The 25351-nt window shown below is 55.5% G+C and overlaps 7 protein-coding genes across 7 annotated transcripts; 2 read left to right on the top strand and 5 right to left on the bottom strand.

Annotated features, from left to right (window-relative positions):
* Positions 1–217: 217 nt before the first annotated feature.
* On the bottom strand, positions 218–3146 carry C8Q71DRAFT_778106 (uncharacterized protein). The gene is made up of 10 exons (XM_047924756.1): positions 2889–3146; positions 2502–2696; positions 2370–2446; positions 2236–2317; positions 2041–2181; positions 1900–1988; positions 1727–1845; positions 919–1676; positions 643–866; positions 218–578 (listed from the first exon to the last, which is right to left on the bottom strand). The coding sequence occupies exons 1-10, from the start codon at positions 3063–3065 to the stop codon at positions 476–478; spliced, it is 1965 nt and encodes a 654-aa protein (XP_047775270.1). The 5' UTR covers positions 3066–3146; the 3' UTR covers positions 218–475.
* Positions 3147–3534: 388 nt separating this feature from the next.
* C8Q71DRAFT_778105 (uncharacterized protein) lies at positions 3535–6403 on the bottom strand. The gene is made up of 10 exons (XM_047924755.1): positions 6142–6403; positions 5794–5988; positions 5656–5732; positions 5519–5600; positions 5313–5459; positions 5173–5261; positions 5003–5121; positions 4184–4950; positions 3904–4130; positions 3535–3849 (listed from the first exon to the last, which is right to left on the bottom strand). The coding sequence occupies exons 1-10, from the start codon at positions 6301–6303 to the stop codon at positions 3747–3749; spliced, it is 1968 nt and encodes a 655-aa protein (XP_047775269.1). The 5' UTR covers positions 6304–6403; the 3' UTR covers positions 3535–3746.
* Positions 6404–7146: 743 nt separating this feature from the next.
* Positions 7147–9590, bottom strand: C8Q71DRAFT_815444 (G-alpha-domain-containing protein). The gene is made up of 13 exons (XM_047926101.1): positions 9291–9590; positions 9131–9210; positions 8516–9068; positions 8408–8460; positions 8293–8358; positions 8179–8241; positions 8101–8127; positions 7976–8052; positions 7809–7920; positions 7679–7747; positions 7539–7621; positions 7447–7480; positions 7147–7393 (listed from the first exon to the last, which is right to left on the bottom strand). Exons 1-13 carry the CDS (start codon positions 9443–9445, stop codon positions 7341–7343), a joined length of 1425 nt encoding a protein of 474 aa, XP_047775268.1. The 5' UTR covers positions 9446–9590; the 3' UTR covers positions 7147–7340.
* A 1400-nt stretch (positions 9591–10990) lies between these two features.
* C8Q71DRAFT_861149 (uncharacterized protein) lies at positions 10991–13387 on the bottom strand (the record flags this gene model as incomplete). The annotated part of the gene is made up of 10 exons (XM_047927865.1): positions 10991–11111; positions 11165–11355; positions 11409–12181; positions 12235–12347; positions 12398–12486; positions 12538–12678; positions 12733–12808; positions 12867–12943; positions 13001–13195; positions 13247–13387. 10 exons carry the CDS (start codon positions 13385–13387, stop codon positions 10991–10993), a joined length of 1917 nt encoding a protein of 638 aa, XP_047775267.1.
* A 1656-nt stretch (positions 13388–15043) lies between these two features.
* On the bottom strand, positions 15044–16520 carry C8Q71DRAFT_798703 (uncharacterized protein; the record flags this gene model as incomplete). The annotated part of the gene is made up of 2 exons (XM_047925832.1): positions 15044–16267; positions 16347–16520. The coding sequence occupies 2 exons, from the start codon at positions 16518–16520 to the stop codon at positions 15044–15046; spliced, it is 1398 nt and encodes a 465-aa protein (XP_047775266.1).
* A 634-nt stretch (positions 16521–17154) lies between these two features.
* C8Q71DRAFT_778091 (U3 small nucleolar RNA-associated protein 6-domain-containing protein) lies at positions 17155–20225 on the top strand. The gene is made up of 7 exons (XM_047924754.1): positions 17155–17250; positions 17305–17352; positions 17410–17726; positions 17777–18174; positions 18231–18556; positions 18629–19051; positions 19205–20225. Exons 1-7 carry the CDS (start codon positions 17221–17223, stop codon positions 19802–19804), a joined length of 2142 nt encoding a protein of 713 aa, XP_047775265.1. The 5' UTR covers positions 17155–17220; the 3' UTR covers positions 19805–20225.
* A 1653-nt stretch (positions 20226–21878) lies between these two features.
* On the top strand, positions 21879–25293 carry C8Q71DRAFT_714264 (kinase-like protein; the record flags this gene model as incomplete). The annotated part of the gene is made up of 5 exons (XM_047920956.1): positions 21879–22637; positions 22691–23210; positions 23270–23348; positions 23403–24901; positions 24959–25293. The coding sequence occupies 5 exons, from the start codon at positions 21879–21881 to the stop codon at positions 25291–25293; spliced, it is 3192 nt and encodes a 1063-aa protein (XP_047775264.1).
* Between the last annotated feature and the right edge of the window lie 58 nt (positions 25294–25351).

Genomic DNA, 25351 nt, shown 5'->3' with positions numbered 1-25351 from the left:
ATGTATCTTAGCCGCGCGCTCTACCATCATCAGCTCAGACTCGCTCCGTTTCACAGACGGCTGTCTGTACATACAAGCCACCTGCTCCATCACATGCATCACAGCCTGTTCATTGTTCCACTATGCGCGAAGAGCTGCGTTCCTAGTCTTGGTCCCATCTGTCACTCAATCATGGCACCTTTACAGGGGCTTTCCCGCTGCACATTTGTTCGCCGGCAGGGTCTTGAAACAGTTACAAGATTGCGACAAATTTTTGGAATGAAACTACATTACGATGTAAGTTGACACTATACAGGCTCAGACAGCGCGACGTGTCATTTAAGATAGTGTCGCTCCAGTCTTCAATCGACGTATCTCTCTGTCCTGCTACCGATGCCAAGGGTGATGGAAAACGACACGCGATCCACACACCTCATCGGATGAGACAGAACTACAGGGGTTCACAACTTGTCCAAAAGAGTAGATGTCGTAGAGTTTAATCGAATGGTGGAGGTAGACAAACGTGTCTGCACTTGGCAGACATTACGTCTGGGTGTAGGATCAGATACTCGGCTCTGTCCATACCCCCTATATTATGACTAATCGGCGATAAAACGTTAGTCTACCTATCATTAGGTCCGGAGGCCTCAAGTTAGCACTCACCTCGCCTCCAGATGCTCCATGAGAATGGGGAATGTGGTCCCACTCGCCATTTCATCGCATAAGGCACAACACAAGTATTTCTTCGCAGACATCAGGATGTCTGTCATTATCTCGTCTTTCTGTTGCAGTTCTAGCTCAACAACCCGGCGCTTGTCATCTTCAGATAGGACTTCAAAGTGCCATCCGCTGTCGCAAACGGTCTGGTCGAGGTGACCTATGCGCACCTATGAGAGCATTAGTAGGTGGCCCGTCTTGGGTATCGTGCACATTACTTACCACGGTATCCCACGTCATCACCTTTCTATCCCCGTCGATGAGATCGTCCTTGATAGCAAGTCGCACGTCCAAGTCGTCCATCTCCTGCGCCGTTATTGTCGCCGGGTCCTTTCCGCACATCCGTATTATATTCTTCAGCGGTTCGAGGTCAGGCACTCGGAACTTATGTATGTCCCAAGTGTACACATCACGGGCGACGCGCCGCACCTGCCGTTCGTAACTGTGCTCTGACCCTCGGTCATCGTCACGGTCAAGGAACCAGTACATGCCCGCGTCACGCGCACATCGATGCGCTTGTGTGTCGATAACGTGCATGCGTTTGAAGCACTGCTTGCATTCGAACACTGCGACGGCGAGACCGAGGAATTCGACCATGCCGACTTCACGCTGCTCTTGATGCGTGTCTCCTTGTATGCTGTTTGACGACTCCTCGAATAGCTCCTTCAATTGTGTCAATCGCTGCACCATCCATCGTGAATCCACCGTGGGGACGTCCAGCGCCTCAAACGCCGCTCTGTCGATGGTTTCCTCATTTGGGGCCTCGACTAGCTCGCGGAACTCGTGCATATACGCGAAATCAGCAAACTTCGGGAAGCGCTCCGTGGCTGAGCTGCGCCCTCGTCGGACCCGCATACTGGATATGACAGAAGCTAAGGTCTGTAGGCGCTCACGTAGGAGTGTAGACCGCTCCTCCCCAACACGAAGGTCCTTGATTTGTTGCATGAAACTCGAGAGTTCATCGCGAATCTTCTCCCAGCCTCAAAGTTGGGTCAGCCAAGAGCAGCAACTTAGATAAGTCGTGACGTACCACGCTCAGTGATCTCCTTCGCAGGACGCACTTGTGCATGGTCGGCGAGCATGCGCATGTCGTCAGGGAGTTTGTCTATCTCTTCTCCCCAGCCCATGTCGCGCAACTTTAACACGATGCTGAACGACTCGTGTAAGGTAAGGAATAAGCGGCGCACGATAAGATGAACCCACAATTGTAAACGCATCCGTTTGATCTGCTCCAATTCCTCTGCTCTGGCGTCAGCCCTCTTTGCAGCCCACAGAGAACACGCTTGTGCATGCTTGAGTATATTCGTCAGTCGATCAACAAGCTTACCCTTTTATGACACTCACCTTCTGTATATCTTGAATTCTTTGTCGTTGTTGCGACACGTATTGAGACCGACGATCTGCATCATCATGCAATCCGTCCCACGCTTGCTTGACTTGTTCTATTTGCAGACCATGGTAGAAGGTGTTCTTCTTGATCCGCGTCTGAGACAGGATGAGCTCAAGATCGTAGCAGTTGTGAAGTCGGGTCTGTGGTACCTTGTTGAGCAAGACAAGCACGTTCAGCCAGTTGTCGCGTAGGAATCTCCCATACGGACCACCGAACGACAGCTTCACCATCCTGTCTCGCTAGTCAGCAAGCAGAGCCACGCTCACTGTGGCATAGAACCTACATAGACTTTTTGCAGGAGCTGCAATACCTGACTCCAAACTCCCATATAATGCTCTGAGTATTAGGTTTTAGGCAGTTCTATCACAGTACAATCAGGCATGCATAGGGTCAAAACCACTGGACGAGGGCGTACGTGACAATGAGGAGAGAAGACGAGATTGGCATACGCAGGCTCGCTGAGATGGGCCGGACAATCGGGCAGACCCTCAACGAGCCGCCGAGACGCCTTCCACAGACTGGAGGAACCGCGAGATAGTAGAAGGCTCCGAAATGGTTTTGAGGTGCGCGCCAAATTCAATAAATCGATCGGCAGCAGGTGCGAAAAGATCTGTTCAAGTACCAAACGGTCAGTTACACTAAGCAAAACCGGCGTGAACAGTGTAGCCATGCACAAATAGCGAGCCATATCATGGCTTCGCAGGTGAAGGGAGGATAGCCGAGACGAAACTAGTGTCGCGGTTGGGAGCTGTGGCCCATCGCATGCGCGGAGATGCATGGCCACTGCAAGAATATTGCGCACCTCCAATAGGATATCCATAGGCATGTTTGGCATATCCCGCAGACGTCCGCGTTTTCCGCGTAGTTGCTTCTTGGTCGTCAGAGCGTGAGATGCCATTGGCTTTAGTTCTACTACAGGGGCGTTAGGCAGACTCGGGGCTGCGCTCTCAGGAGTGAGTTTTGCTTTCTTCCGGGGCATCGCAGAGACTGTGGCAGAGTGCGGTAGTTCGCAAGTGAGTTGAGGAGAGATGACACAGGGAAGATGAGCGTTGGGGGGGGGGGGGGGAAAGAGCAAGTACAAAGAGGTCGTCCCTTGAGTGGCTCCGCGGCCGCGTCGCGTGGACGGGCCAACGCGACAACGCGGTCACGTGGGAACGGACTGATAATAAGCGCACTCATCGATTCATCCGTCTCCGGATTTGTTACCAGCGGGAGTTGAACGGGAGAGCTGTAAACATTTATGAAGCAAAATGAAGCAATAAGTAGCTGCCGGATGGACTGGCCTCATGAGTAGACATACGCTCTACGGCAGAGTAGCGTAGGGATTGGGAAGACGTGCTCTTGCCTGCGACACAGCCGCAGTCACCGTTTGATGTCAACCTGCATGTGTCAGGAGTAGCATGCCAAGCCAAAATGGCTTTCGAGATCGCCGAGTAGGCGACGACGTGTTTCAGGAGTTAGACAAATCTGTCATTGGAATATCAAGAGCTCTCAACTACTTCACGGTACTATACGATACGACAACAGCGATTACCCAAATTTTGTCATTACTACACGTAATAGTCGGTGCAAGAAAGGGGATGATTTGGTTTCCGGAATGGCTTCTGGAACTAACGAGTCAGTGTTTTGGGATTCAAATGCATGATGGGTTGCGCGATGCTCAAGCAGGTGGCAGTAAAACCGATTCAAGATTGGCCATCAGATACTTCACGTCTGGATGCAAGAATACACATTCGTCATCGTCGCCTTCCCCTTCGTCATGCCTGTCACAGAACGCAACATGAATACCTGGATAGAACACCTCGGAGAAGACTTACATGTAATTCAAATGGTGCAATATGCCTGGATACGTGCAAGCCGCTTGATCGTCGCACAGCATGCAGCACCAGTAGTCTGCGTCCTCCTCCAGGACGGCCGGGAATAACAAGCGCTCCTCCCTTGCCTCCAGTTCAAGCTCAAGGACTCGATGTTTGTCTTCTTCAGAAAGGACTTCAAACTGCCATCCGCTCTCGCAGACGGTCTCGTCAACATGACCAGTACGTAGCTGTATATGGCATCAGTCAATGTCGCGCTCGCATAGCTGTGTACGTTACTCACCACAGCAGCCAACGTCATGACCTTCCTCTTCCCCTCGACGAAGCTGCCCTTCACAGCTAGCCGCACGTCCAAGACATCCATTTCATCCACCGTTACCGTCTCCGGGTCCTTCCCGCACGCACGAATTGTCCGCTTGATGGGCTCAAGGTCTGGAACCTCAAAACAGTCTATGCTCCATGGGCGCACCCCGCGCGAGACGGACAATAATTGGGACAGGTAGCGGAGTTCCGAAGCTCCTCCTGCGAGTGTCCAGGACAAGCCACGGGCGCATCGATGCGAGATGGCATCGAGCGCGGGCATTCGTTCAGAGCACTTCCGGCATTCGAGCACGGCAATGGCGAGATCGAGCAGATGGTCATACGGTGTATTCTGTGAGTCCGCCTTCCTCTCAAGCTCTGCGTCCGTTTCCACAGACACTCGTCCTAAGGCAGTCTCGAGCATCTTGCCTAATAGCAGTACCCGCTGCCGTAGCCATCGCAAGTTTAGCTTCGGCAAGCTTTCCAGTAAGACCGTCACTGTCTCCCAGTCGATCGTTTCTTCATTCGGGGCCTCTACGAGCGCGCGGAACTCGGGCATGAGCGCGTAGTCGGCAAACTTGGGATGCAACTCCATGCTTGGGCCACGCCCGAGGATGTCCCGTAAACTAGTGATGAGGAGGGACAGGGTCTTGAGGCGGTCGCGGAGCACTGCAGATCGTTCGCTCGCCACCCGCCGGTCCTTGATATCCTGCATGTAGCTTGACATCTCATCGCGGATTTTGTCCCAAGCTTGATATCAGTTAGCTGAGGGTGAGAAGCGCAGACATCAGACACGGCGTACCACGCTCAGTCATTTCCTTTGCATGGCGAACATGTGTGTGGTAGCTGAGAGGAGACAGATCGTCAGGGAGTGTGTCTATCTCTTCCCCCCAGCCCATGTCTCGCAATTTGGATACAACGCTGAGGGGCACTCGTAAGTCCGGAATATAGACGGCACAAATGACCACCTACAACTGTAGACGTCTATGTCTGACCTGATCTAACTCCTCCGCTCTGGCATCAGCCCTCTTGGCAGCCCACAGAGCGCACGCAAATGCATTCTGGTGCAGACTTGGTAAAACTCGATGGCGACGAACATTGTGGACACAGACCTCTTCAATGTCACTTACTCTCCGACACTGCTCTAGCTTATACTGTTCCCACTTTTCCGGGTCGGATAGCAGCTCATCCATTGCCTTCTTGACTTCATCTATCTGTGGAGCATGATAGACAGTGGACTTCCTTCCGGAAATTTCTGTCTGAACAGGGGGGGTTAGAGAGGAAAATAACCATGATTCATGAACTCGAGACAACGCACGCAATTGAGGAGTGAATATATAGTGCTGAAGTGATTGCAGATCAAGCGCGCGTGGGCGCTACCATCTCCATCCGTCACTGTGCTGTCGCAGCCATAGCTTAGCTAGGATGAAACCTGCACCATGCGACCAAGCTTACAGAGACTTCTTGCACGAGCTACAGTAGCGAACTCCAAATTCCCACAGAATGCTCTGAGTATTGGACTTCAAGCAGTTCTATCCTCATAGGTAGACTCGGTCAGACTGAACCAAGAACTGCTACCATGCATGGACGTACGTGGCAATGAGAGGAGAAAACGAGGTTGGCATATGCGGGCTCGCTGAGATGGTTAGGACAGTCTGGGAGCCCCTCGACGAGTCGCCGAGAAGCTTTCCAGAGGCCAGCGGAACTACGAGATATGAGCAGTGCTCGAAACGGTTTTGAAGTGCGCGCCAAGTTCAACAAGTCCATGGGCATTAAGTGAGATAATATCTGTGTTAGTGGTAAGATTAATACGCGGCCCAACAGGTAGGTTGTAGCGACAAGTTCAACCGTACGATGGCCCCCGGGCCAGACCTGTCGTAACACCGCAGATACGACGACGGCGCCACCGCGTTGTGAGCAGTCGCTACGTAGACCACATACCTCTAGTAGAATATCCATAGGCATATTTGGCATATCGCTGAGAGACCCGCGTCTGCCGCGCAACTGTTTCTTCGTCGTCGTCAACGTCGTCGCGCGAGGTGCTGCGGTGACCCCAGGCTGAGGCGCGCTATGGGCCACGACCTTGGCTTTCTTTCTAGGCATCTCGAGACGCAGTCAGGCTCTGCAATCTTGAGTAAAGGTTCCACACGAGCTTTGAGCCGAGTCGAAGTCGCGCAGATGAGTGCAGGTGTCGGAGATGATGTATGTATGCAGGATGCTTCCGCGTCGCTTAAAGCCTTAAACTTGAACGGGGCAAACACGGTCACATGAGTTCAGGCGCGTATTAGCCACACGCGCGGCAGACGAAGGCGCTGACGCTGACGAAGTCTCATCTCCTTTCTGAATAGCAGTGATACAGTAGTATCCTTTACATGGTTCGTCATTGGTGACAGATGTATCACAAGAAATCTTCAGACAGAATTAATAGCTATACCACTCAGATCGTGGCACTACGGCTTAGGCGGCAGCCAAATAGACTTCTTGGCCCTAAAGCCCGCTACGTCCGGATGCAAATAAGCATATTCAGCTCTTTGTTCGACCCCTTTGTCATGCTTGTAAGCATATAAAATACCTGATTGTGCAGTTCGAAGGTGATGTCTTCAGCTGACGTACTTCACCCTTAGTAGATGATGCAATATGCCATACTAGGCGGAAGCAGCGCGCTTGTAGCCTCCGAGTCGGCCTTAGCCTTTAAGTTTCTGCGCCGCATGACTAGAGGTATCAAGCATGGAATCTCCCAAAATTTAAAAGCTGAAGCGAACGAGACTATATGCGCTGGCGAACAATGTTACAGTATGATGTTCAGGCAGAAGGAGTGGGACGGCCCAAACGCAGGGGTTGCGCGTTCCGGGCTGGGACACGGCACTGATGTCACACTGACTCTTACCTCCAAGTTGAACGTTGAAGGCCTGAGGCCTGGGGCATGGGTACTGAGTCAAGCATGGGTACTGAGTCAAGCATGTCTACTACTCTGTCACAGCACCATTGTGACGACACCGCATCAGTCTACATGCGTTGCAAGCAATCCATCCTATCCACGCGCACGACTATATTACCACGACATATAAATACTCTCCGCAGATTAGCTAGTGTATGCACGACTATACAAGGTATGTATTAGATGGTAGATTCAGCAGGCCTCAGCCGATGAGATGCGTTTGCTCCAGAGCGTTCATGAGGATGATGTCTCGCACTGCAAGCAACAATGGTCAAACAAGAATGAAATCACAAGACAGTAACACGTACCACTGCCCAGCACGTGTGACATCATTATGGTATCCTAATCGATGTGGAATGGCTCGTCAGACGAGGGGACGCAAGGAAGAAGAGTGACTTACGGTAGCGCAAGTCGTATGAGCATGGATCGAACGCTTTTTGGGTGAGCACTCCTTGTGGATGGAGAGGAGGATCTTTCGGATGTCTGCGGAGGACGTGTCAGCCCCCAACCCGAGCAATGGTAGGCAAATCCAACGCTTACATGAAGAGACGTGCTCGAAGTCGTTAGGCTGGTCCTTGTACTGCTCGACGTGAGTCGCGAAGCAAACACCTACCGATGTGACATTCAGCTTGAGATCAGAAAGCGTGGAATAGCATTGCATAGGACGAACCGGCTTCGAGCTTCTTCCGCAAGATATCTGACTTGTTCATGAATAAGATGAATGTTGCATTCTCGAGCAGCTTGCTCGAACAGATGGTCTTCCAGAGCTTGAGCGAGTCAACCTACAAGTGTAAGGGCTCAGAAGAACCATTCCTCGGGCAGGAATAGGGCACTGACAAGTCGGTTGGTAAGTCGGTCTTCACTCAGAACCTGGTCAAAGCTCGATATGGGACAGAGGAACATGACGGAGTTGACTGGAGGAGATTAGACAACACTAGGCCTTACACATGCAAAGTACTCACCGTCCTCGAAATAGGCCGCCCACGCAGCTGTGATTGCGTTCATCAAAGTGAAGAGGAATGAATGACTAACGAACATACCTCGCTGCCCTCGTGCGCCACCGACGTCGTAGAACACCCATTCTCGACCCTTCTCTGACGGAGCTGACACTGATAATCAGGCGATGGAACGACTGCCAGAACGAGGGAACCTACGCGACTCCATGCATAGCCTATGTTCCTCTACACCTGCAGTGCGTAGCCGGGCGCGAAGGATATCCTCTGAACGCAAGAATCAGTTCACTAGTATCGCGCATGCACGAGAACTGACCTGCCGTGGGCTCATAATCCAAAGCGCAGATGCGAGAAGCTTGGTCGAAGAAGCTACCCGAACCTCCAGGTCAATATTCCAATACATTATGTTACAGACAGCACTCACAAGCCAGGCTCGTCTAAGATCTCAATACCTTCCTCGTCGAGCACACTCTGAACCATCTGGTCATGACACATTGCCACGATGTCGTCTCGACAGGCCTCCAAAATCTTCCGAGCGTCATCCAGGTCATCCCAGAACCGGCTCGTCGGTCTGGGTTTCTCCGTACGCATCAGCGTCCTCCACCCAAAATCCGAGCCCACAGCCACCTCAGACAACTTGTCGCTGTCCCAATGCATCCCCACGTCCGCGGGGCTCGGGCTCTGTGGGTCGTCCGCGTTTACGCCCAGCAGACGGTTCAAGATGACCTCGACCTGGCGCAAGGGCGCGAGGCGCATTTTTAACCACCGGAGGTCGTCCTTTGGTTTGCTAAAGCGCGGCGAGGCCGCAGCGGTGGCGGCGCTCGCCTTGGAAAGGTATGCCAGGATGACATTGACCGAGCGAACGAGATTGAGCTGGATGACTGCGCGCCAGGCGTCCACTTCAGCCTCGAAGGCCTTCGGAGCGAACTGGATCTGGAAGTTTTTGAGGAGGGTCGACTTGCCCGACTCAGCCTGGCCTGGAGAAATGAACGATCAGTTGGAGGGAAGGGCGGAAATGAAAGACAACGACGCGGCGCACCCAAGAGTAAGATCTTTGTTTCCGACCGTTTCTTCTTGAGCTCTTGCCGGTCATACTCGATTTGACGGTCTATTTCCTCGCTACCGTCGCGCGTCGCGCGATCGCGTAGTACGTTGAACGTTGAACAGTCACTCGCATGCGGACATGTGAAGGGCCATACCTGATGCGCTTCGCGACCTTCTCCTCCTCCAGGCGCACGGCCTTGTCCAGCTCCGTTTCATCGGGTGGAGGATATGGCGGCCATGTGTTTGTCATCTGCGACTTGAGTTTTGACGTGGCGGTATGGAAGGGCACGAGCATGGAGAGGCCGGGCATGCGGGCCTTCGGGAGCGCAAAGGGGGGCAGGACGTGCCCCGCAGCGATGCTTTTGTAACGAGATGCGCACCTGAGGCAGACACGGCCTGGGGAGGCGGGGCAGGTGCATGGCGACCTATCACAACCATCCCTGCAGCCCGAGTCGATCGCGCTCGGCTAATCTACCACGCTTGCCCTTTATGGTCGCCCCCGCCACCGCATCGCGAAGCCCTGCTGCCGGCATTTGCCTTTCTCATCCGTCCGCCTCTCCCACACCGTCCGTGTCCTCGCACACGACCGCCAGCTGCGCCCATGGCCCACAACCTCCTTCACTCTCGAACACTATTCATTCGTCGCGCGCGCCAGGACCGGAGTGACCACAAGCGATTACGTTCTGGCCTCATATCATGACTACAACGGCAACTAGTAGCAGGGATTGTACGCGACGCCGATCAGAAACCCAAAACTGGAACAAGGGCAACCGCGGGCGACAACTCAACTGCTACGAAGACATCGGGGTGACAGCGCCGCACGCATCACTGGAGCAATGTGTGAGAAGTACGTGTCGCGGTTGGTCGTCTGAGCTCGGTTAACGATCCCAACAATTGCACGTACGTTGGCGCTCAAGGATACCAAAAGGGATCAATGCGACCCAGTAAATCAGCACCTCACTTCGAACTGTGGGGATCCGCCGAGTCCTTCACTCCAGAGTCGCAAGGAGCATTGATTCCACGGGAAAACAATGTCCTCACACGCGAGTTTTGCGACGTCAGGCATATTTTCCTGTCTCCCCCTGGTCTCCCCGCTGTCAAACCAACGGATCGCATAACTAAGTACTGATTGCTCCTACCTTCGCGATGCCAGGTCTCGCCCCAAAACATGCGGTTTAGGATTTGGCACCGCATTGTACTTACTGCCGTTATGTACATACCATATGTAGGCGGGGCCGGCTGAGGAGGAATCATCCTCATTCTTTGAATTAAGCTTTTCCTGAATCTGATTGGCTGTCACAATCAGGCACTTGCACATACATATACCTGTTATTCTTGGAACAGTGCAACGCCGCGTCTCAATGTTGATGCGGGAGGTACAATTACTGGTTGGATACTTATATTGTCAGTAGGACATCTATGATCTGAGCAGCGACCACGCGCGTCGACACGCTACACGTGACCGTGGCGTTTCGAGGAGGCGTGTGTGCGTCTGGCGATCGTCTGGCACTAGGAGTGGTTGGCTGAGAGGCAGAGCACGATTCCGATCCCTTCCAGTCCTGACCGCACCAAATCTGCGCGGTACATAGATTCTCCCACTAGTGGTCTCTGTTGCCGACCAAAAGTACTTCAATTTGTATGCCTAGGATTCTCAGCTAGTACTAGGGCGGTGCCAGCTCTGGGCACACGGGTCAAAGGGGATCTTTCGTGCACATATACAGAACATACGCAGACTAGCATACAGCATACACAGATACAACGTAAATACAACATACTGTGACGTCCGAAGAAAGTTCGTTGTAATATCAACATGATGTTGAGAGACCACGCAAGAATGAAGGCGGTACAGCTCGTATTATACCACGTCCTCGTTCGCCGAGGGTTTTGCCAACTCTACCGTGCAGTGTTTCGTCCACTTCCGCCACTGATCGGGATCGCAGTAGATGTCGCCGTCCTGCAAATGTGCCTTCCCGTGACTCCAGAAATACCTTAGCATGTTGACCCTAGAACCTGCGCGGGTCATGCTTACCTTTCAAGAACGTGCGCCTCCACTCCTGCGTACGTGCGCCCAGCTAGCCATGGATCCGGGCAACGCGCGCACCACCAGACCTTGACATTCTTGACAAAACGGAGTTCAGGGCGCGAGTGCTTCCTCCAATACTCCGAGACAATCAACGGGTCGTTCACCCATTCCTGCGTCTGCGACACGCAATCGAGAGCCTGCGACCACAGGTCAAGCACAAACCATCGTGCACGGCACGAGAAACACTCACTGCAAGACGCCAATCCATTGCAGTGAAACGCCTCTCGGACTCCTTCCGGCAGAAGACGAAGTTGCCGTCGTTCATGTCACGCCAGGTCATGCGCCATGGGTCCTTGCCACAAGTCAAAACACAGTTGACGAAGCATTCGCGAGTATCCAAAGGCCTAAGGTTCACCGCTAACGATCGTGGCGCCGACGTGTCCTTCGAATAGCCTTGGAGAGACCACGGAAAATAGCCAAGAGTTTCCAAGATGTTCTTCTCGAGCATGTCCGTGCGCCGTTGGAGCTCCTGTTCGAAGGCATCCCGCTTCATCGTCCGTCTACACCCCCTGAAGCAGGCATGAACCAGTATATCCGGGAAACAAACCGTGTTGGAGCAGATGCAGCAGACAAGCATGCAACTAACGAGGTCCGCAGGTTCCGTCCCGATAGGGAAACGTTCCCTATCGTCGTCGCTCTCGGTAAGTACAAAGTCCCCAAGCACCTTCTTTTGCTTGTCTAGCCAGGTCTTGACGTCTCGCAGTACCTCGGTCTTCAATGCTGCGAGCGCATTCCCAGTTGGGGGCCAATGATCCCCGTTGGACAATCTGTCACGATAGGGTGTCCCTTCCATCAGAATGATATCCACAGTCCCGGGCCACCAACGAATGTGCACGTCGTCCAGGTTCTCCGCTTTGACGTCGCCGAAGATTTTGGCGAACTTCTTGATGCGAGCTGGCAAGTTGTGACTGAGGTCAATGTCTATCATGACGTCCTCCACCCTCTTACGTATCAAAGCCCAACCTACGCCCAACAGTGAACAATCGAGGGGCCACACGCTGCAAGGTAGACCATACCTTTGTTGTCAAGCGGCGTTGACGAACGCACTTGCTGCAACGATCGCAGCTTCTTGTCTGCACTCGCCAAGAGCGACTCGCTCCAGCCAAGCTCACACAGTCTAGCCTTAATGCTACACGCAATCCTCAGCATCGGGAACAAGGAAGATCAAGCGCAACTCACAAAGAGAAGCGCTGGTCACGAGTGATCCTCAGCTCTTCCGCTCGAGCCGCGTCGATCGTTTTCCTCCACTTCTCGCATGCTTTAGCGTGCTGGATGGCTACATGAGCCAACGTGTCAATAGCACGTATGCACGTACTCACCTGGTGGCGTGCGTCCATATTGTCCTTCTGCTCCGCGAGGAACTTGGACCGCGACCCGTCTTCATCGCTCAGCCGCTCCCATGCTGAGTGCATTGCCCACAAATCGGGCAAGTGGAAGCTCAAACGACAGTGAATCCTGAACTGGGTGACGTACACATGAGATCTGAGCGCGTCAAGAAAAGATGCACGGCATACCGTTGGGAGCAACTTCTCGTAGCGTGCGTACATTTGATTGTCTTCGTTGCTGAAAAACAATGAGACGCCCGGCATGCTGTGGCAATTCATTGACTCAGTGACGAATTAGGCGGACAATAATTGGCTTGACATACTGGCCGTTTGTGCAATCATCACAGTAGCGAGCACTAGCTGTCCAAATGATCTTGGACGTTTTGCTCTTGTTACATCCCTGCTCATAAGGAATGACGATGTCAGCGAGTGGCGTAGGAACAACGCATGAACGTACATAGCAACCCTTGCTGAAGCAAAGATTTGCGTAGGACTGTTCGCTAAGGTGGGGCGGGCAGTCGGGGAGGCCTTGGACGTTTTGGCGAGAGCGCACCCAAAGTCTGGCGTTACCCTTGTCCATGATGATCTCATGAAATACCTTTATGGCTCTCGCCAAGTTCAAAAGCGCTCCTGGATCGAGATGTCCGAGAATCTGTCTCGCTGTATCAGTCGTCAGGATGGTGGTGAGGTGATTTATGCATACCTCCTCCACCACATCGAGGGGCATCTCGGCCATGCTTTTCAACACTCCATTCTTGCTCCGCTTGCGTCGAGGGGCAGCCAGAGTGGCACGCTGAGGTGCATTCTCGTCATGAGTGGCTCTCTTCCGTTTGACAGATGGCATCGTGGATTCTATCGACGACCTTCAGATACGTCCCCTATGGGTGGCATGAGTACTCACTTTGTAAAGTCACAGAGGGTTGGTTCTGGAGTGGCAATCGCTGCGACGAACGCACTTGGGTATTTAACTGTTTCGGGGCGTGGCTACGAGTCACATCAACGCATTTCATTCTCAGAATACAACAGTCGCCTGCGCGCCGGATATGGCCAAGGAAATAAGGTCCGAGTCATCCTCACAATCAAAAAAAGGCTGCTTTACCGTATACACTTGCCGATGTATCTGAGGGCTGTCGAGTCAGCATCAAGTCCGTGTTGTACTAACTGAAGTGTGCCACAAACTTCTGTTCGTTGCATTATTCTTCCGCGCATCTTTGTATTTTGGCTCATCCATGCTGTACACGCCGGTCTACCTGATGTGGACAATCGCGATGAGCGATGGGCCACAACTAAACAAAGAGAATGCCACTCCGAGCACTCACCAGAAAGCAGGCCCAATCTCCACGACGGTTACGAGCTTTTCCGACCGATCCTCCCTGCATGTACCTTACGAAGACATGACCTTCACAATTGTAATGCGCCACTCACCCAGTTTCAGTCCATGTTCCGTGCGGAGTTGAACGTTGGATACGTAGCAATATTCTGGGTTCGAACCTACTCTAGCAACCGTGTCAAGTTTTTTTCATACCATGCAGATGCTAGAGCGGCCCTCTATGCACGACGTCGGAACAGATCTCGACATGACTGCGCAACGTCGGTGAATCAGTACGAATGAGTGGCAGGCTGGAGGCGCTGCCTCGTCAAAAAAAAAGACTGAATTCAACCGCTACTGCGAAAATACGATCATATCGTGTAGCGAATACCTCACAGTACTCTGGATGTATTGATGAAATGACATACGTGGTGACGCTCAATTGCGGGTACTAGAGGTAGCGGACGGCCTTCCCGGAATCCCAGCGCTGTATCAAGACCCGACGCTAAGTGACGGGGCAGGACCTCGTTCACCTGTGTAAACCCTCCATGAGCGTCACAAGCGATTGAACGACGCTCACCTTCTCTAACACTCCAAGTGCGCTTCTTATACTGACGTGCGCGGGTCCCGGCTCATGCTACACGGATGACAGTTCACGGGCAGTTCGCGAACGTCACTCGCAAGAGCGGGTCCGGGGTCCTAAGATGGCCACGCGTCAGATGCATTGCTGGGAGCAAACCCCGACGGAAGTACTAACCCAAGGAGAAAACGTGTGCGAAGTCGATGCTTTTCAATGAAAATGTGCCCTCGTTAGATCATCAGTACTAGTGCAGGGGACCAATTCAGGGGATCAATTGAAGCCGGCATCATGTTGGCAGAAATATGATCATCAGATGCGGTGATCGACTGTTTCGTTCCGCCCTTCATCGACATCGTTAGTGAGAGAGCGAGACCAGCGGCGGGATCTGCGAATTAAAAAACAAACTATACAACTGTTGAGACGTATAAAATATCCAAGGACCCTGAACACGACCAGAAGGCACGACGATAGAGATACAGATGAATAGCTGACACGACTCCCATCAGCCCTCATTCAACCCGATCGGAAACGCAAAAGACGCACCCATACTGCAGACGCTCGAACCTCTATGTACCCAAACGATACGAGTCCGACGCATAGTTATGTACGGATCATCTTGCCTGTTTGGCGCGCATGATCCTGTCGTAAGACTCTGCCACCGGGTTCCGATGCGTTAAAATAGATATGTGCGAGTTCAAGTATGGCGGCGGCAGGAGTGGGTGCACTGCCTCGAGGCCCTGCAACTTCTCGACGGGGGGGAGGTGGGACGTGAAGTGAATCGATTCGCGGGGCGGCGAGGGCGTTGACCGCAATGCAAGGCTGGATAAGGCGGCGAAAGAAGATGAGGACGAGATCGTCGAGAGCGTGCGCTGTCGATCGTGGTTCGACCGGCTGAGCGATGCTTGTGCTTGGCTGGTAGACTGCGCCGGCATCGTCGCAGTCGACCGGGCAGAAGACGTTGAAGTTCGTCGAAGCTGCCTACGGGCTTCTGATGACGTGGGCGACGATGAGTGATTGGGTGAGGCGGTGCGAATGCTCGTCGGTGAGCCCGCACGAAGGCTGGTTGGCGATGATGCGGACGATAACTGAGCCTGCGCAGCGTCTGAGGAGACCATGGTCAAGGGTGCCAGGGGAGCGGGCTTTGCCGCGAACGGAGCCCCCTGACCATACGAGTGACCACGAATCAGTGGGTGCGGTCGCAGTGATGCACCATCGGACCGGCTCGTGATTGAATGCGTTGATGGTGGGCGCGTCATAGACTGTCGTTTGGGAGGCGGAGACCTTGATCGGGGAGGGGAGTGCGTCTCTGAGCGAGCCTTGGTTATTGGCGGTGGCAACGAGTCGGACGGATGCGAGTGTTGATCATGGCGACCTAGCTGTTGGGTTTGGGGAGTAGACGGTTGTGTCTGCCCTTGAGAGACATAATCGCGCCGAGTTGGCGATGAGGGCCGCTCTGGCTTCGTCATGTCTGCCCGGGGTAATGGGGGCACCTCGGCCTTGGGGGTCACTACATCTTCTTTATGGAAGCCGTTAACCTGCATGGCTGACGGCGGTAGACGTGGTTTGGTAGGCTCAACGGGTGTCTTGATCTCTTCGGCTTCCGAGTCCGACTGGCCAGCGTTTGGGGTGGCATTTCCACTCTCGCTGGACACCCACTCGTCATCATCGCCTTCCGACGGACTAGAGATGGTGAACCCTGCACGGTGCTTGCCATCCTTTGTGCGTGCAGCGACAGGTGGTGGGGCACGCCGCAGTTGAGCAGGGGCGATCTGTTCGCGCGACGGAAGACGGTGCGTGCTGCCGATCCTGGATATTGTCCCAGTACGCGCAGTAGGCTAGAAGCACGATCGAACACCCCCAGAAGGTCTCTTCTCAGCATGTACCACAAGCATCAACATCGAGGCGACACCGTACCTCGTGGTTAAAATGCGCGCTCTTCTTCGACTTATCGGGCAGTCTGGGCGGGGGTACGTCCTTCTGTGTGAACTGCAGGTTCAGCCCGATCTTCGATGAACCGCCTGAGTTAGTGCGTGAGTGCGTTCGAGTCATTCCGCCCTGGGCGCGGTGACCACGGCTGGGTGCAGGCATTGTGAGATGGAAGATGAGGAAGAGGTGTTTGTGGACGACGGCAACGATGGCAGAGCGCCACGGTGGCGTTTGACGCTCCGACTCAACATCGATTAGCCGGCGCCGGCGCCCCCCAGGCGCCCGACGTCGGGGCTGCCCGATCGGGCAACTCGCGTGGCATGCTCACGTCCATACCACTTCCACCTGGGATACCTCCTCACTGCGATGGGAAACGACGTCGAATATATGACCCCAATCTTCCCCGACTTCAATGCAAGCAAACGTTGACCGTCAGGAAGGGATACTTACATATGGCTCTCGACTCGGATCCCAATTCATTCAAATAGCCCGCGCGTGGCGTTCAGTCCGAGTCTTCAGCGCTTCAGCTTCAGCCGTCATGCACGGCTTGAACTTCAAGGGATTTGCTTGATATGCACAGATAGCCTGACATTGTCGTAGACAGTTCAAAAAATTTGAAGGAAGCCGAATGCGCATTGGGGTTCATTGAACCCTATCCTGAGCGTCCTCACGTCGCTCTATCCGCCTGCCATCAAGCTGGCCGCTGGCGAGACCAACATCGCATAAGCGCTCGTGTCACCGCCCGTTTTGGCAAGAGCGAGGACAGCGATTTTGCCTTGGTCTCGGGCGCCTAAGGCCTCACTCCGACGATCTCTGACACGCTCATAATTTCGTGTTTCTTGGAGTCTCATCCGTTGCAACCATGGAGAGAGTGCAGTTCCAGCAGGAGCAGGTGCGTGCACAAGCCGTGTACTGAAGGAAACGACTAAAGACAGTGCCTTCGTAGATGCTCACTGAGCTGAAAGACCTCGTCAGAAAAGGTCTGTTCACACAAGTAAGCACACACTCTGGAGCCTATTACGGTACCGCACAGCTGACGTGGCTTGTTCAGAAAGAGGTCAAACAGATTATGCAGAAGCGCACCTCATTTGAGACTGCACTCGTCAGGCGTATACCCAAGAAGGGCGACTTCCTCCGCTACATAGCGTATGAGATGGGTTTGGAAGCCCTCCGCAGGAAACGCGCCGCTCGGATACTTGACGGGCCCCAGCCGCCTTCTGTGTCCGACTATGCGCTCGTCCGAAGGCAGTTTCACGTCTTCGAGCGTGCTCTGAAGAAGTTCAAAGGTGACGTCGGCCTTTGGATACAGTATATACAGGTGGCAAAGAAGGAGGGAGCAAGAACACTAGTCGGACGAATCACAGCTCGGTACGTCTTGGAGCATAGGCCTCAGCGTGAATCTTATGACACCTCAATAGTGCACTCCAGCTGCATCCGAACGTCCCTGCGCTGTATATTCTCGCCGCTTCCCACGAACTTGAGCACTTGGCTCCCTCTGCTGCTCGCGCCCTGCTCCAGCGAGGCATCCGACTTAATCCTGAGAGTGCGGAGATGTGGCGAGAGTACGTGAAGATGGAGCTGGGTTTCGTAGAGAGCTTGCGCAGGCGATGGGGCGTCCTTGGTATTGAGTTGGAAGACACGAAGGGCAAGGGCAAGCAACGAGCACGGGAAGTAGATGAAGATCAAGAAATGGGCAACGAGGAGGTGGAGAGAATGCAGGTGGACGCGGAAGATGAGAGCGACGGAGGCGAGGCAGCGCGCAGGCAGATCATGCAGGGTGCTATCGCCAAGTCCGTCATGTCGAGTGCCGCGAAAGGTTGTCTTCTACGCATGTCTTGCGATACGATCGATGCTAAGACGCGCTTTTTCCAGCTTTGCCAAAGATCGAGCTCTTCATCTCTTTGCAGGAGCTACTCACGGGATACCCATGCCCACCATCTCTGCGAGACACACTGTTGGATCACCTCTTCACGTTGTTGCATGAAACACTGCCCGCCGATCCCGCCGCTATCAGACTATCCGCGACGAGACATCTCCTACCTGACCTCGAGGGCGAAGCATTGGTGGACACACTCAAGGACGCAAATGAGCGGCTTGCCAGTGCTGTGCGAGATCAAAATGGAGCAGATGAGCGGCTAGCATCGGTGTATGCGAGCTTTGTGCAAGACTGGTGTCGGAAAGACATCGATGACAGTCTGGTCAGTCATCATTCCCCAAATATGTTTCGCATTGATCTGATCTTGTGTGCGCGCGTATCTCGTGCGGTACAGAAAGGCTACCTCATCACATCGCTCCAACTCCTCACACAGCAGAAATCGGCCTCCCCTTCGCCCGCGCTACTGGCGGCAACAATCACACTGCTCACGACATACCAAGAAAGCCTCCACGAGTATCTCCCGCCTACAAGCAACACGCCTGAACGGGTTCTTCGACTAGCTCGAAAATCCACCGGCAAGGACACCACAAAGCATTCGGCGCAAGTATGGCTCGCCCGGTTCGACGCGGAGAAACAATTCTCGACAAGCGAGGACGCAAAACGTGCGTGGGACGAGGGTCGGGGTGCCGTCCTGGGCGCAGGGATAGAGACCGTGTGGCTTTGGGGGCTAGACCCCGAGCCGGATTGGGAAACCACAAAAGGGCGCGGGACCGGCAGCGCGGAGGCTGAGGTGGGAGAGCGCGTCCGGCTGCTCGAGGTGCGTGCGTACGGCTCTGAATTCAAGCACGGGCGCTGACGCGCGTGTGTGATTCGCATTGTTCACTGCTGTCTTCGATTGGATGCGACCGTGTGTGCTCCTACGTACGACCGCGGCATTCTTCTTTCTGGGCCCTTTTGTGCGGGTGTATAGCGGCTTCTGGGAGAGGGACACCGCATGCGCGACGCGACGGCGTGGGCCGCGGTGCAGGAGACGCTACTGATGCGGTACGCGAAAGCGACTGACGTCGAGCTCGCGATCAGACTCAGGCCCGAGGCGGTCGAGGAAGGCGAGGTACCGCCGGCAGGAATTCGCAAGAGAAAACGGGCGCGCGGGGATACGGGGACAGAAAGAAGATCGCAATCGATGGCATATGCGGACGCGCGGGCGGCCCGCGTGCGCCACATTGGGGCAGCGTACGTGGTGACAGCGCCCGTGTGGCGGGAGGTCTTCGCGCAGGAGGAGGCGGCTTCGGAGGAGGTCCCCGCGTGCTCTGGACGCGTTCTCGAGATGGTCTTCGAGCAGTGGCAGCGTAAGGACGCCGTTCACGCGACTGTCGCTTGGGCGCGGTGGCTGCTCGCACATGGGAAGGCGAAGGCAGCGACCGATGTAGTCATGCGTTCGCGAAACTCGCTCTCCGACGTCGAGAGAATGGTGCTAGAGCACCTCTGGAAGCAAGAAGTGGACGAAGGTGTCGATGCCTCGTCTACGGACGACTTCGAGGCGATCCCCCAGGTATCCCTATCCACCTGAATCCCAGTCGGGGTACCATACATTCCATTTTGTGAATAGAGCTGAGGTCTGTGCGCATTTACACGACCCTGTGCGAGTCATGTACCGTGCGAGGACCACACTGGGTGAACTACCACACAGTGCCTTCGGAACGTTCTTGGAAATGGAAGCATCGCGCATATATCGCATTGAGCAGAAGATCTACGACCGTCTTCCCTCCCAATCAAGACGGTCGTGTTCAGAGTCTGCCTATGGGCCGGGAGACTAGAGCAGAGTTGCGCCGGACTCCGTCAGTATGTACTGCTACTAAGTAGATCCACCGCTTTGTACATGTACACGGCAATCTGCGCGACACTACCTACAACAGTCAGGTTGACCGCAGCCGCGCGAATCGACGATAGGGATGCAACAGGATGAAAACTTGAGTCCGCTTGCAGTATTCGTCTAACCACCAAGGTCTCTGCATCCGTGGAGTGACATGCTCGTGATGCATCACCTGGTGAAGGCGAAGGATTTCATGAAGGCCCAAGCCCATCCCACTTAGACCAGCAAGGCAATACAGGAGCTAGCTGCTATCTGACGGTACACGAAAGTCGATCGCGAGTAGCCTATGTGGAAGGTTCTCGGTGACGACCCTGATTCATGGTTAGCAGCTGGACTAAGCTGAGACTCACGGAACACGAGTATACTTAGGTAGGCTTGGACTCGGGGTCCTCGAGAAGGCTGTAAGAAGGCCGCGGTAGCATCCGGGGATCTCGAGCGTATAGCCGCATTTAGCTAAGCCGGCGGCCTGGATTCTAGCTCGTTCGATGCTGGAAGGTACTCACTCAACTGCTTATCGGCGAGCCAAGCATAGTGGATACCGTATGCGTTGTTGTGGACCCCGGCCCCGGTGGGGAGCGCAAGTCACCGGACGTCGAGTAGCCGCTCCCTTCGTCCTGGCCCGCTCGACGGTGCTGTGCCTTGGCCAGGGCAGCATCCGGTCTCGATTGCTGTGACAATTCAGGATGAATTGGGTGCATATGGTGGAGGGCCTCACTGCTCGGAGCCGAGGACGGCATGGGGAGAGTGTGGTACGCACACAGCGGGAGATCATGGGTGCATGCGACCCGGGAAAACGGAGGCTCAAGATTTCGTATGCTGCTGCGGTGAAGATCACGTTTGGATGGGGGAGCGCATGCGCATATCTACTAGTCCTACGTGGCTGGGGTGCGTGTATTCTGAGGCTAGGGTGACGTGGAATTGCGAATACAGGTGCTGCGAGGGTTGGCCATGCTCTGCTGACGCTCAGTACATGCTGGTGGGCCTTCGCAGTGTGGACGATACCCTAGTACGTACAGACGACGGTTGATCAAGCCGAGAACCGAGCAGGCGCGGGTGAAGGGGCGGCGCGGATGGACCCACATGGTGGGAGGAGCACGTGCCTGGGCGACGGCGGTGGCGGGGGCGACTGGGAGGCTCCTGAGACGCAAACGGGCGATGAGACGGCCGTTTCTGCGAGCAGACTGTGTGCGGGTGGGATGCTGGTGGTGGGGATGGCCGTGAGGCAGTGTGGGAGCTGGGCAGGGGAGGCGACAGTTGGGCGTGCCAGTGCCATTGTGGGCCTATCCGGTGAGCGCACGCGCGCGCGTGGTGCTGCGAAGCACGACACCATGTGCTGCCGCACAATCTCAATATCTCCCCTGCCCCAGCCCAGTCACTCCCTCGCCATCCTTCCTTCCTCCATCGTCGTCGCTGCAGTCGCAGTGCTGCTCAGGTAAACTAGGGTGAGTCCGTCGTCGCCGCCGCCGTGCTCAGCCTGACTGACTCACGACCCCGTTGCCTCGCCCGCGCGCTTCCGCCCACAGCTTTTGCCTTTTGCTGCCATCTGCCTGCCTATCGGTGCCCCCAGGCTTGCCCCAGCTCCTCGACGCCGCAGGCCGTCGTTCTGCTCGCCTGCTCGCATCGTGCTCGACGCGAGAGAACCGCCCTCCCCCCGTACTGCATGTCCCAACGAGCCTCTTAGTGTGTCTGTGGTCTCAACATCTCGCCCATTCTCTGGCCCCGAGAACGGAGTGTAGAACAGACCTCATCTCGCTAGCTTTTCTCCTTGCTCATGTTGCAGTATCCCGTCCAGCTTCCCCCGCTTTCTCTTACGTCCTCCAAGCGAACGCCCCTCATCCGCAGGGACACAAGTGACGACTTTCAGAATGGATCTCTGACCCACAAGCGCGCGTTCAACGACAAGCTTGTGCCTTCCCGTCCCTCCCATCATGTAGTTCCTATTCACGTTTCCACTGCTTTCTCAACCGCTTCGTCTCCCGCATCCACTCCCCCCTCCTCCCCCTCCCCCAATCCCCGCGTATCCAACAAGCACGTCCCACGCTCTCCCTTGATCTCTTCGTCGCGCAAGCTGCCCAGCCCGGCCCCTCGCTCGCCACACCCGCTCAAGTCCAATCTCTCCTTCGACGACAAGTCTTTCGGCTCGTCGTCCTCGTCCGTGGTCGTGGACATCCTCTCGCAAGGCGACCTGGTCGGGGAAGGCCTTTCCCTCCAGGGCGAGACGATCGCGCGGGTCCCCATCAGCTCATCTGAGCCGCGGGCCGACCACGATGAACCGGCGAAGGAGTTCGAGGTAGTCCGTACGCTTGGCACCGGAAGTTACGCTGTCGTATACCTCGTGCGTGAGGTACTGTTGCGCCCTGGTTCTCCCCCCTCGGATGATGAGCACGGTGTCGCTGTTACTGGAAGCATGGAAATGGATGATGACTACTTCGCTCGCCACCGCGCTGTTGAATATGGTCGCGAATACGCTGTCAAAGTGCTGTCCAAGGCTAACCTTGACCGGGACGCTCTGGACGCACAGTTGTTCGAGGTACGCTTCATTTGAGTGGCTATATGCGCCCTTTCTGACATTCTTCCATCTAGGCCACCATTCATCAGTCCCTCCCCGCTCACCCAAACATCGTCACCTTACATCGCACACTCGAGACTCCTTCCTTTTTGCTTCTCCTACTCGAGTTTGTGCCAGGTGAAGATCTCTTTTACTTCTTGGAACAGGCCCGCGACCACTATGAAGTCGACCCCATGGCCTCGGACCCCTCGACGACTCCGCCTTCAGATTCGAGTTGCAGCACTTCTCACACCCCTTCGAGTCCGAGTCTGCTCTCGTCTCTCGCACCGTCGCAGCTCCTCTCACGCACCCGCCTGCGCCTCATCGCGTCGATGTTCTCTCAGATGTGTGAGGCTGTGGCGGTGTGCCACGACCACTCTGTCTTCCACCGGGACATCAAGCCGGAGAACTTCATTGTTACAGACGGGTGGACGACGCTCCCCGACGGGCGGCGCGAGCGCAAGGTCGTCGTCAAGCTTACTGATTTTGGACTGTCCACTACGGATACCGATTCCGCCGACATGGATTGCGGTAGCGCTCCTTACATGAGTTTCGGTACGTTAATCCTTGCGCTGTCGTCATTCCTCGCGTGCTCATCTCGATCTCTTATGAAGAATGCCGAAATAACCTACACCCTACTTATTCTCCCCGTGCTGCCGACGTCTGGTCACTTGGTATCGTGCTTATCAATATGTACGTCGCATCTAATCGTGAGTGCTGTGGTCGCTGATGTGAATGGAACCGCAGGTTGTACCACTACAACCCCTGGACGGATGCTGCCGAGGGTGCGTGCGGGTCCTTCGAGGCGTTCCGCCAGGCACCGGTCTCATTCTTTATGACCCGGTTCACTGGTATGACCCTCTCTGTCGCCGAGTTCCTCGCGACGAAGGTCTTCTGTCTCCTCGACGGCCCACGCGACAGTGGCAAGCGTATCAGCGCACGTGCGTTTGGCATCTGGGTGCGCGACCTGCCCACGCTCCTGGTCGGTGAGAAGCCCGGCCACGCACGGACTGTCTCCATATCCTCTGTCCACGGCTACCGCCTTTCGTCGATTCCGCACTCGCGTCGCCCTTCGCTTCGGAGCGTCACGCCCATCGACATGTCTGGGTCCCAGCGTGCGTCTCGATCGATGTCCCGGGCGCCCTCAATCGTCTCTCCCCTCGCTTCATCCGCAGCCGAGACCTCCATGCTCTCCACAGTTCCGGACCAGGAGAACGAAGAGCAGGATCAGGATGAACAAGACGCCATGGGGCGCACCGCAAGTGGCGCAGCGAGCTCGCGCTCGGTGTCTACCCAGAAGCGCCGCAAGCGTGGTGCCCGCAAGGGCAAGGGCGCAGCGCTGTCGCCTACAAACCCGCAGGACGTCACCCTCAACACGCTCGCGGAGGCCTCCCAGTCACTGGCGCGCGAGATCAGCCGTACCTCCCGCCATTCGCAGGGCGTGTCCACCTCGGGCAGGCCCCGGCACTCCGATGCCACTGCACCCGCCATCATCCCCCACATCCTCGTGCCCCCCTACCCGCTGTCATCATCCGCTATGGCATCTACCACCTCCTTCCCGGCCTCAACGATCTCGAAGAAGCCGTCGAAGTGGAAGCTCTCCTTCGGCAAGGCCAGCAGCGCTGGCGTCAAGGTCCCATCCGTCGAGGAGATGCCTTCGGACGCGGGCAACGGCGGCCCTCTCAACACATCCAGCAAGTCGATGTCATCCACCGCAAGCAACGTCACCAACTTGCTCATGAGTCTCAACGCACCACCCGCGACATCGTCGACCTCGAAGCCCGAGATCGAGGAGATGGGCAACTGGAGCCACCGCGGTCGCCCCACGAAGAACCACCCGTACGGCCAGAACGCGGGCAACAGCAGTACATGGGGCCCGTCTTCGAGCTCTGTGTTCTCTGCCAACGGCACTCCCGAGCGCCGCGGCCCGTACGGCGCTGACCAGCGATCTCAGCGTGCGGTGTCGCCGGCGAGCAAGCGCGGCGTCTCGCCGACGAGCACGCGCAGCGGACGGCCCCTTGCGTCCAGCGCGAGCTCGATGGCGTCGTCGAACTGGCGTACCTCAATGTCCAGCGCGGGCACGTCGACGTCGGCGTTCACGAAGTACAGCAACGGCAGCACACGCAGCGTGTCGACGGCGGCGACGAGCCTGTCGTCCGGCAGCTGGCGCAGCAACTACACCGGCGCGAGCAAGTACTCCTCGGGTAGCGAGAACAGACCGGCTGGCATGCCTGCCAACATCAAGTGTGAGTATGATTCGGATGTGAGTGTGTTGTTCAATTGATGTTGACGTGGTTTCACAGTCGTTCAGGGCACGCCTTGGGAGATCGACCAGATGGCTCCTCACATGCCCCGCAATCCACGCCACGAGGTAGACAACAGGTACGGTGGCCCTCCGCCGCGCAATCCTCGTCGCACCAAGCCGGCGGAGTCTGGCCTGGATACCATCAGCGAGCGTCCGCATATCAAGCCAGCCAGCCCCAGGATGGATGCTGCGACGAGCACGACCGACCTCTCCGGGCAGCGCGAGCGCTACGATGGGGAGGGAAGTGCCGAAGGCGACCAAGATGGTCCGCGCAAGGTGCAGAAGGGCCAGATCAATGCGTTGGCGAAGATGTTGTCCGCTTTGCGGCGGTGAACGGCGACATGGCGAGCCCGCGCGGCGGTGTGGTATGGATGCTCTCGCGACCTCGACG

This window comes from Rhodofomes roseus (genome assembly GCF_022264815.1).
Source record: "Rhodofomes roseus strain CIRM-BRFM 1785 chromosome Unknown C8Q71scaffold_22, whole genome shotgun sequence".
Lineage (NCBI taxonomy): Eukaryota > Fungi > Basidiomycota > Agaricomycetes > Polyporales > Fomitopsidaceae > Rhodofomes > Rhodofomes roseus.
This window is presented reverse-complemented; position numbering and strand designations above follow the sequence as displayed.

Coding starts and splice junctions, on each gene's coding strand:
- C8Q71DRAFT_778105 (XM_047924755.1), bottom strand. CDS start 6,303: ATGCCTAGAAAGAAAGCCAAGGTCGTGGCCCATAGCGCGCCTCAGCCT. Junction 5,601..5,655: donor AGCTCGTGCAAGAAGTCTCT/GTAAGCTTGGTC, acceptor TGGCTGCGACAG/CACAGTGACGGATGGAGATG. Junction 4,131..4,183: donor TCATGACGTTGGCTGCTGTG/GTGAGTAACGTA, acceptor TGCCATATACAG/CTACGTACTGGTCATGTTGA.
- C8Q71DRAFT_815444 (XM_047926101.1), bottom strand. CDS start 9,445: ATGCCCGGCCTCTCCATGCTCGTGCCCTTCCATACCGCCACGTCAAAA. Junction 9,069..9,130: donor AACAAAGATCTTACTCTTGG/GTGCGCCGCGTC, acceptor TCATTTCTCCAG/GCCAGGCTGAGTCGGGCAAG. Junction 8,128..8,178: donor TGGCGCACGAGGGCAGCGAG/GTATGTTCGTTA, acceptor ACGCAATCACAG/CTGCGTGGGCGGCCTATTTC.
- C8Q71DRAFT_778091 (XM_047924754.1), top strand. CDS start 17,221: ATGGAGAGAGTGCAGTTCCAGCAGGAGCAG. Junction 17,727..17,776: donor GTCGGACGAATCACAGCTCG/GTACGTCTTGGA, acceptor ACACCTCAATAG/TGCACTCCAGCTGCATCCGA. Junction 18,557..18,628: donor AAGACATCGATGACAGTCTG/GTCAGTCATCAT, acceptor CGTGCGGTACAG/AAAGGCTACCTCATCACATC.
- C8Q71DRAFT_778106 (XM_047924756.1), bottom strand. CDS start 3,065: ATGCCCCGGAAGAAAGCAAAACTCACTCCTGAGAGCGCAGCCCCGAGT. Junction 1,846..1,899: donor AAACGGATGCGTTTACAATT/GTGGGTTCATCT, acceptor CGAGTCGTTCAG/CATCGTGTTAAAGTTGCGCG. Junction 867..918: donor TGATGACGTGGGATACCGTG/GTAAGTAATGTG, acceptor ATGCTCTCATAG/GTGCGCATAGGTCACCTCGA.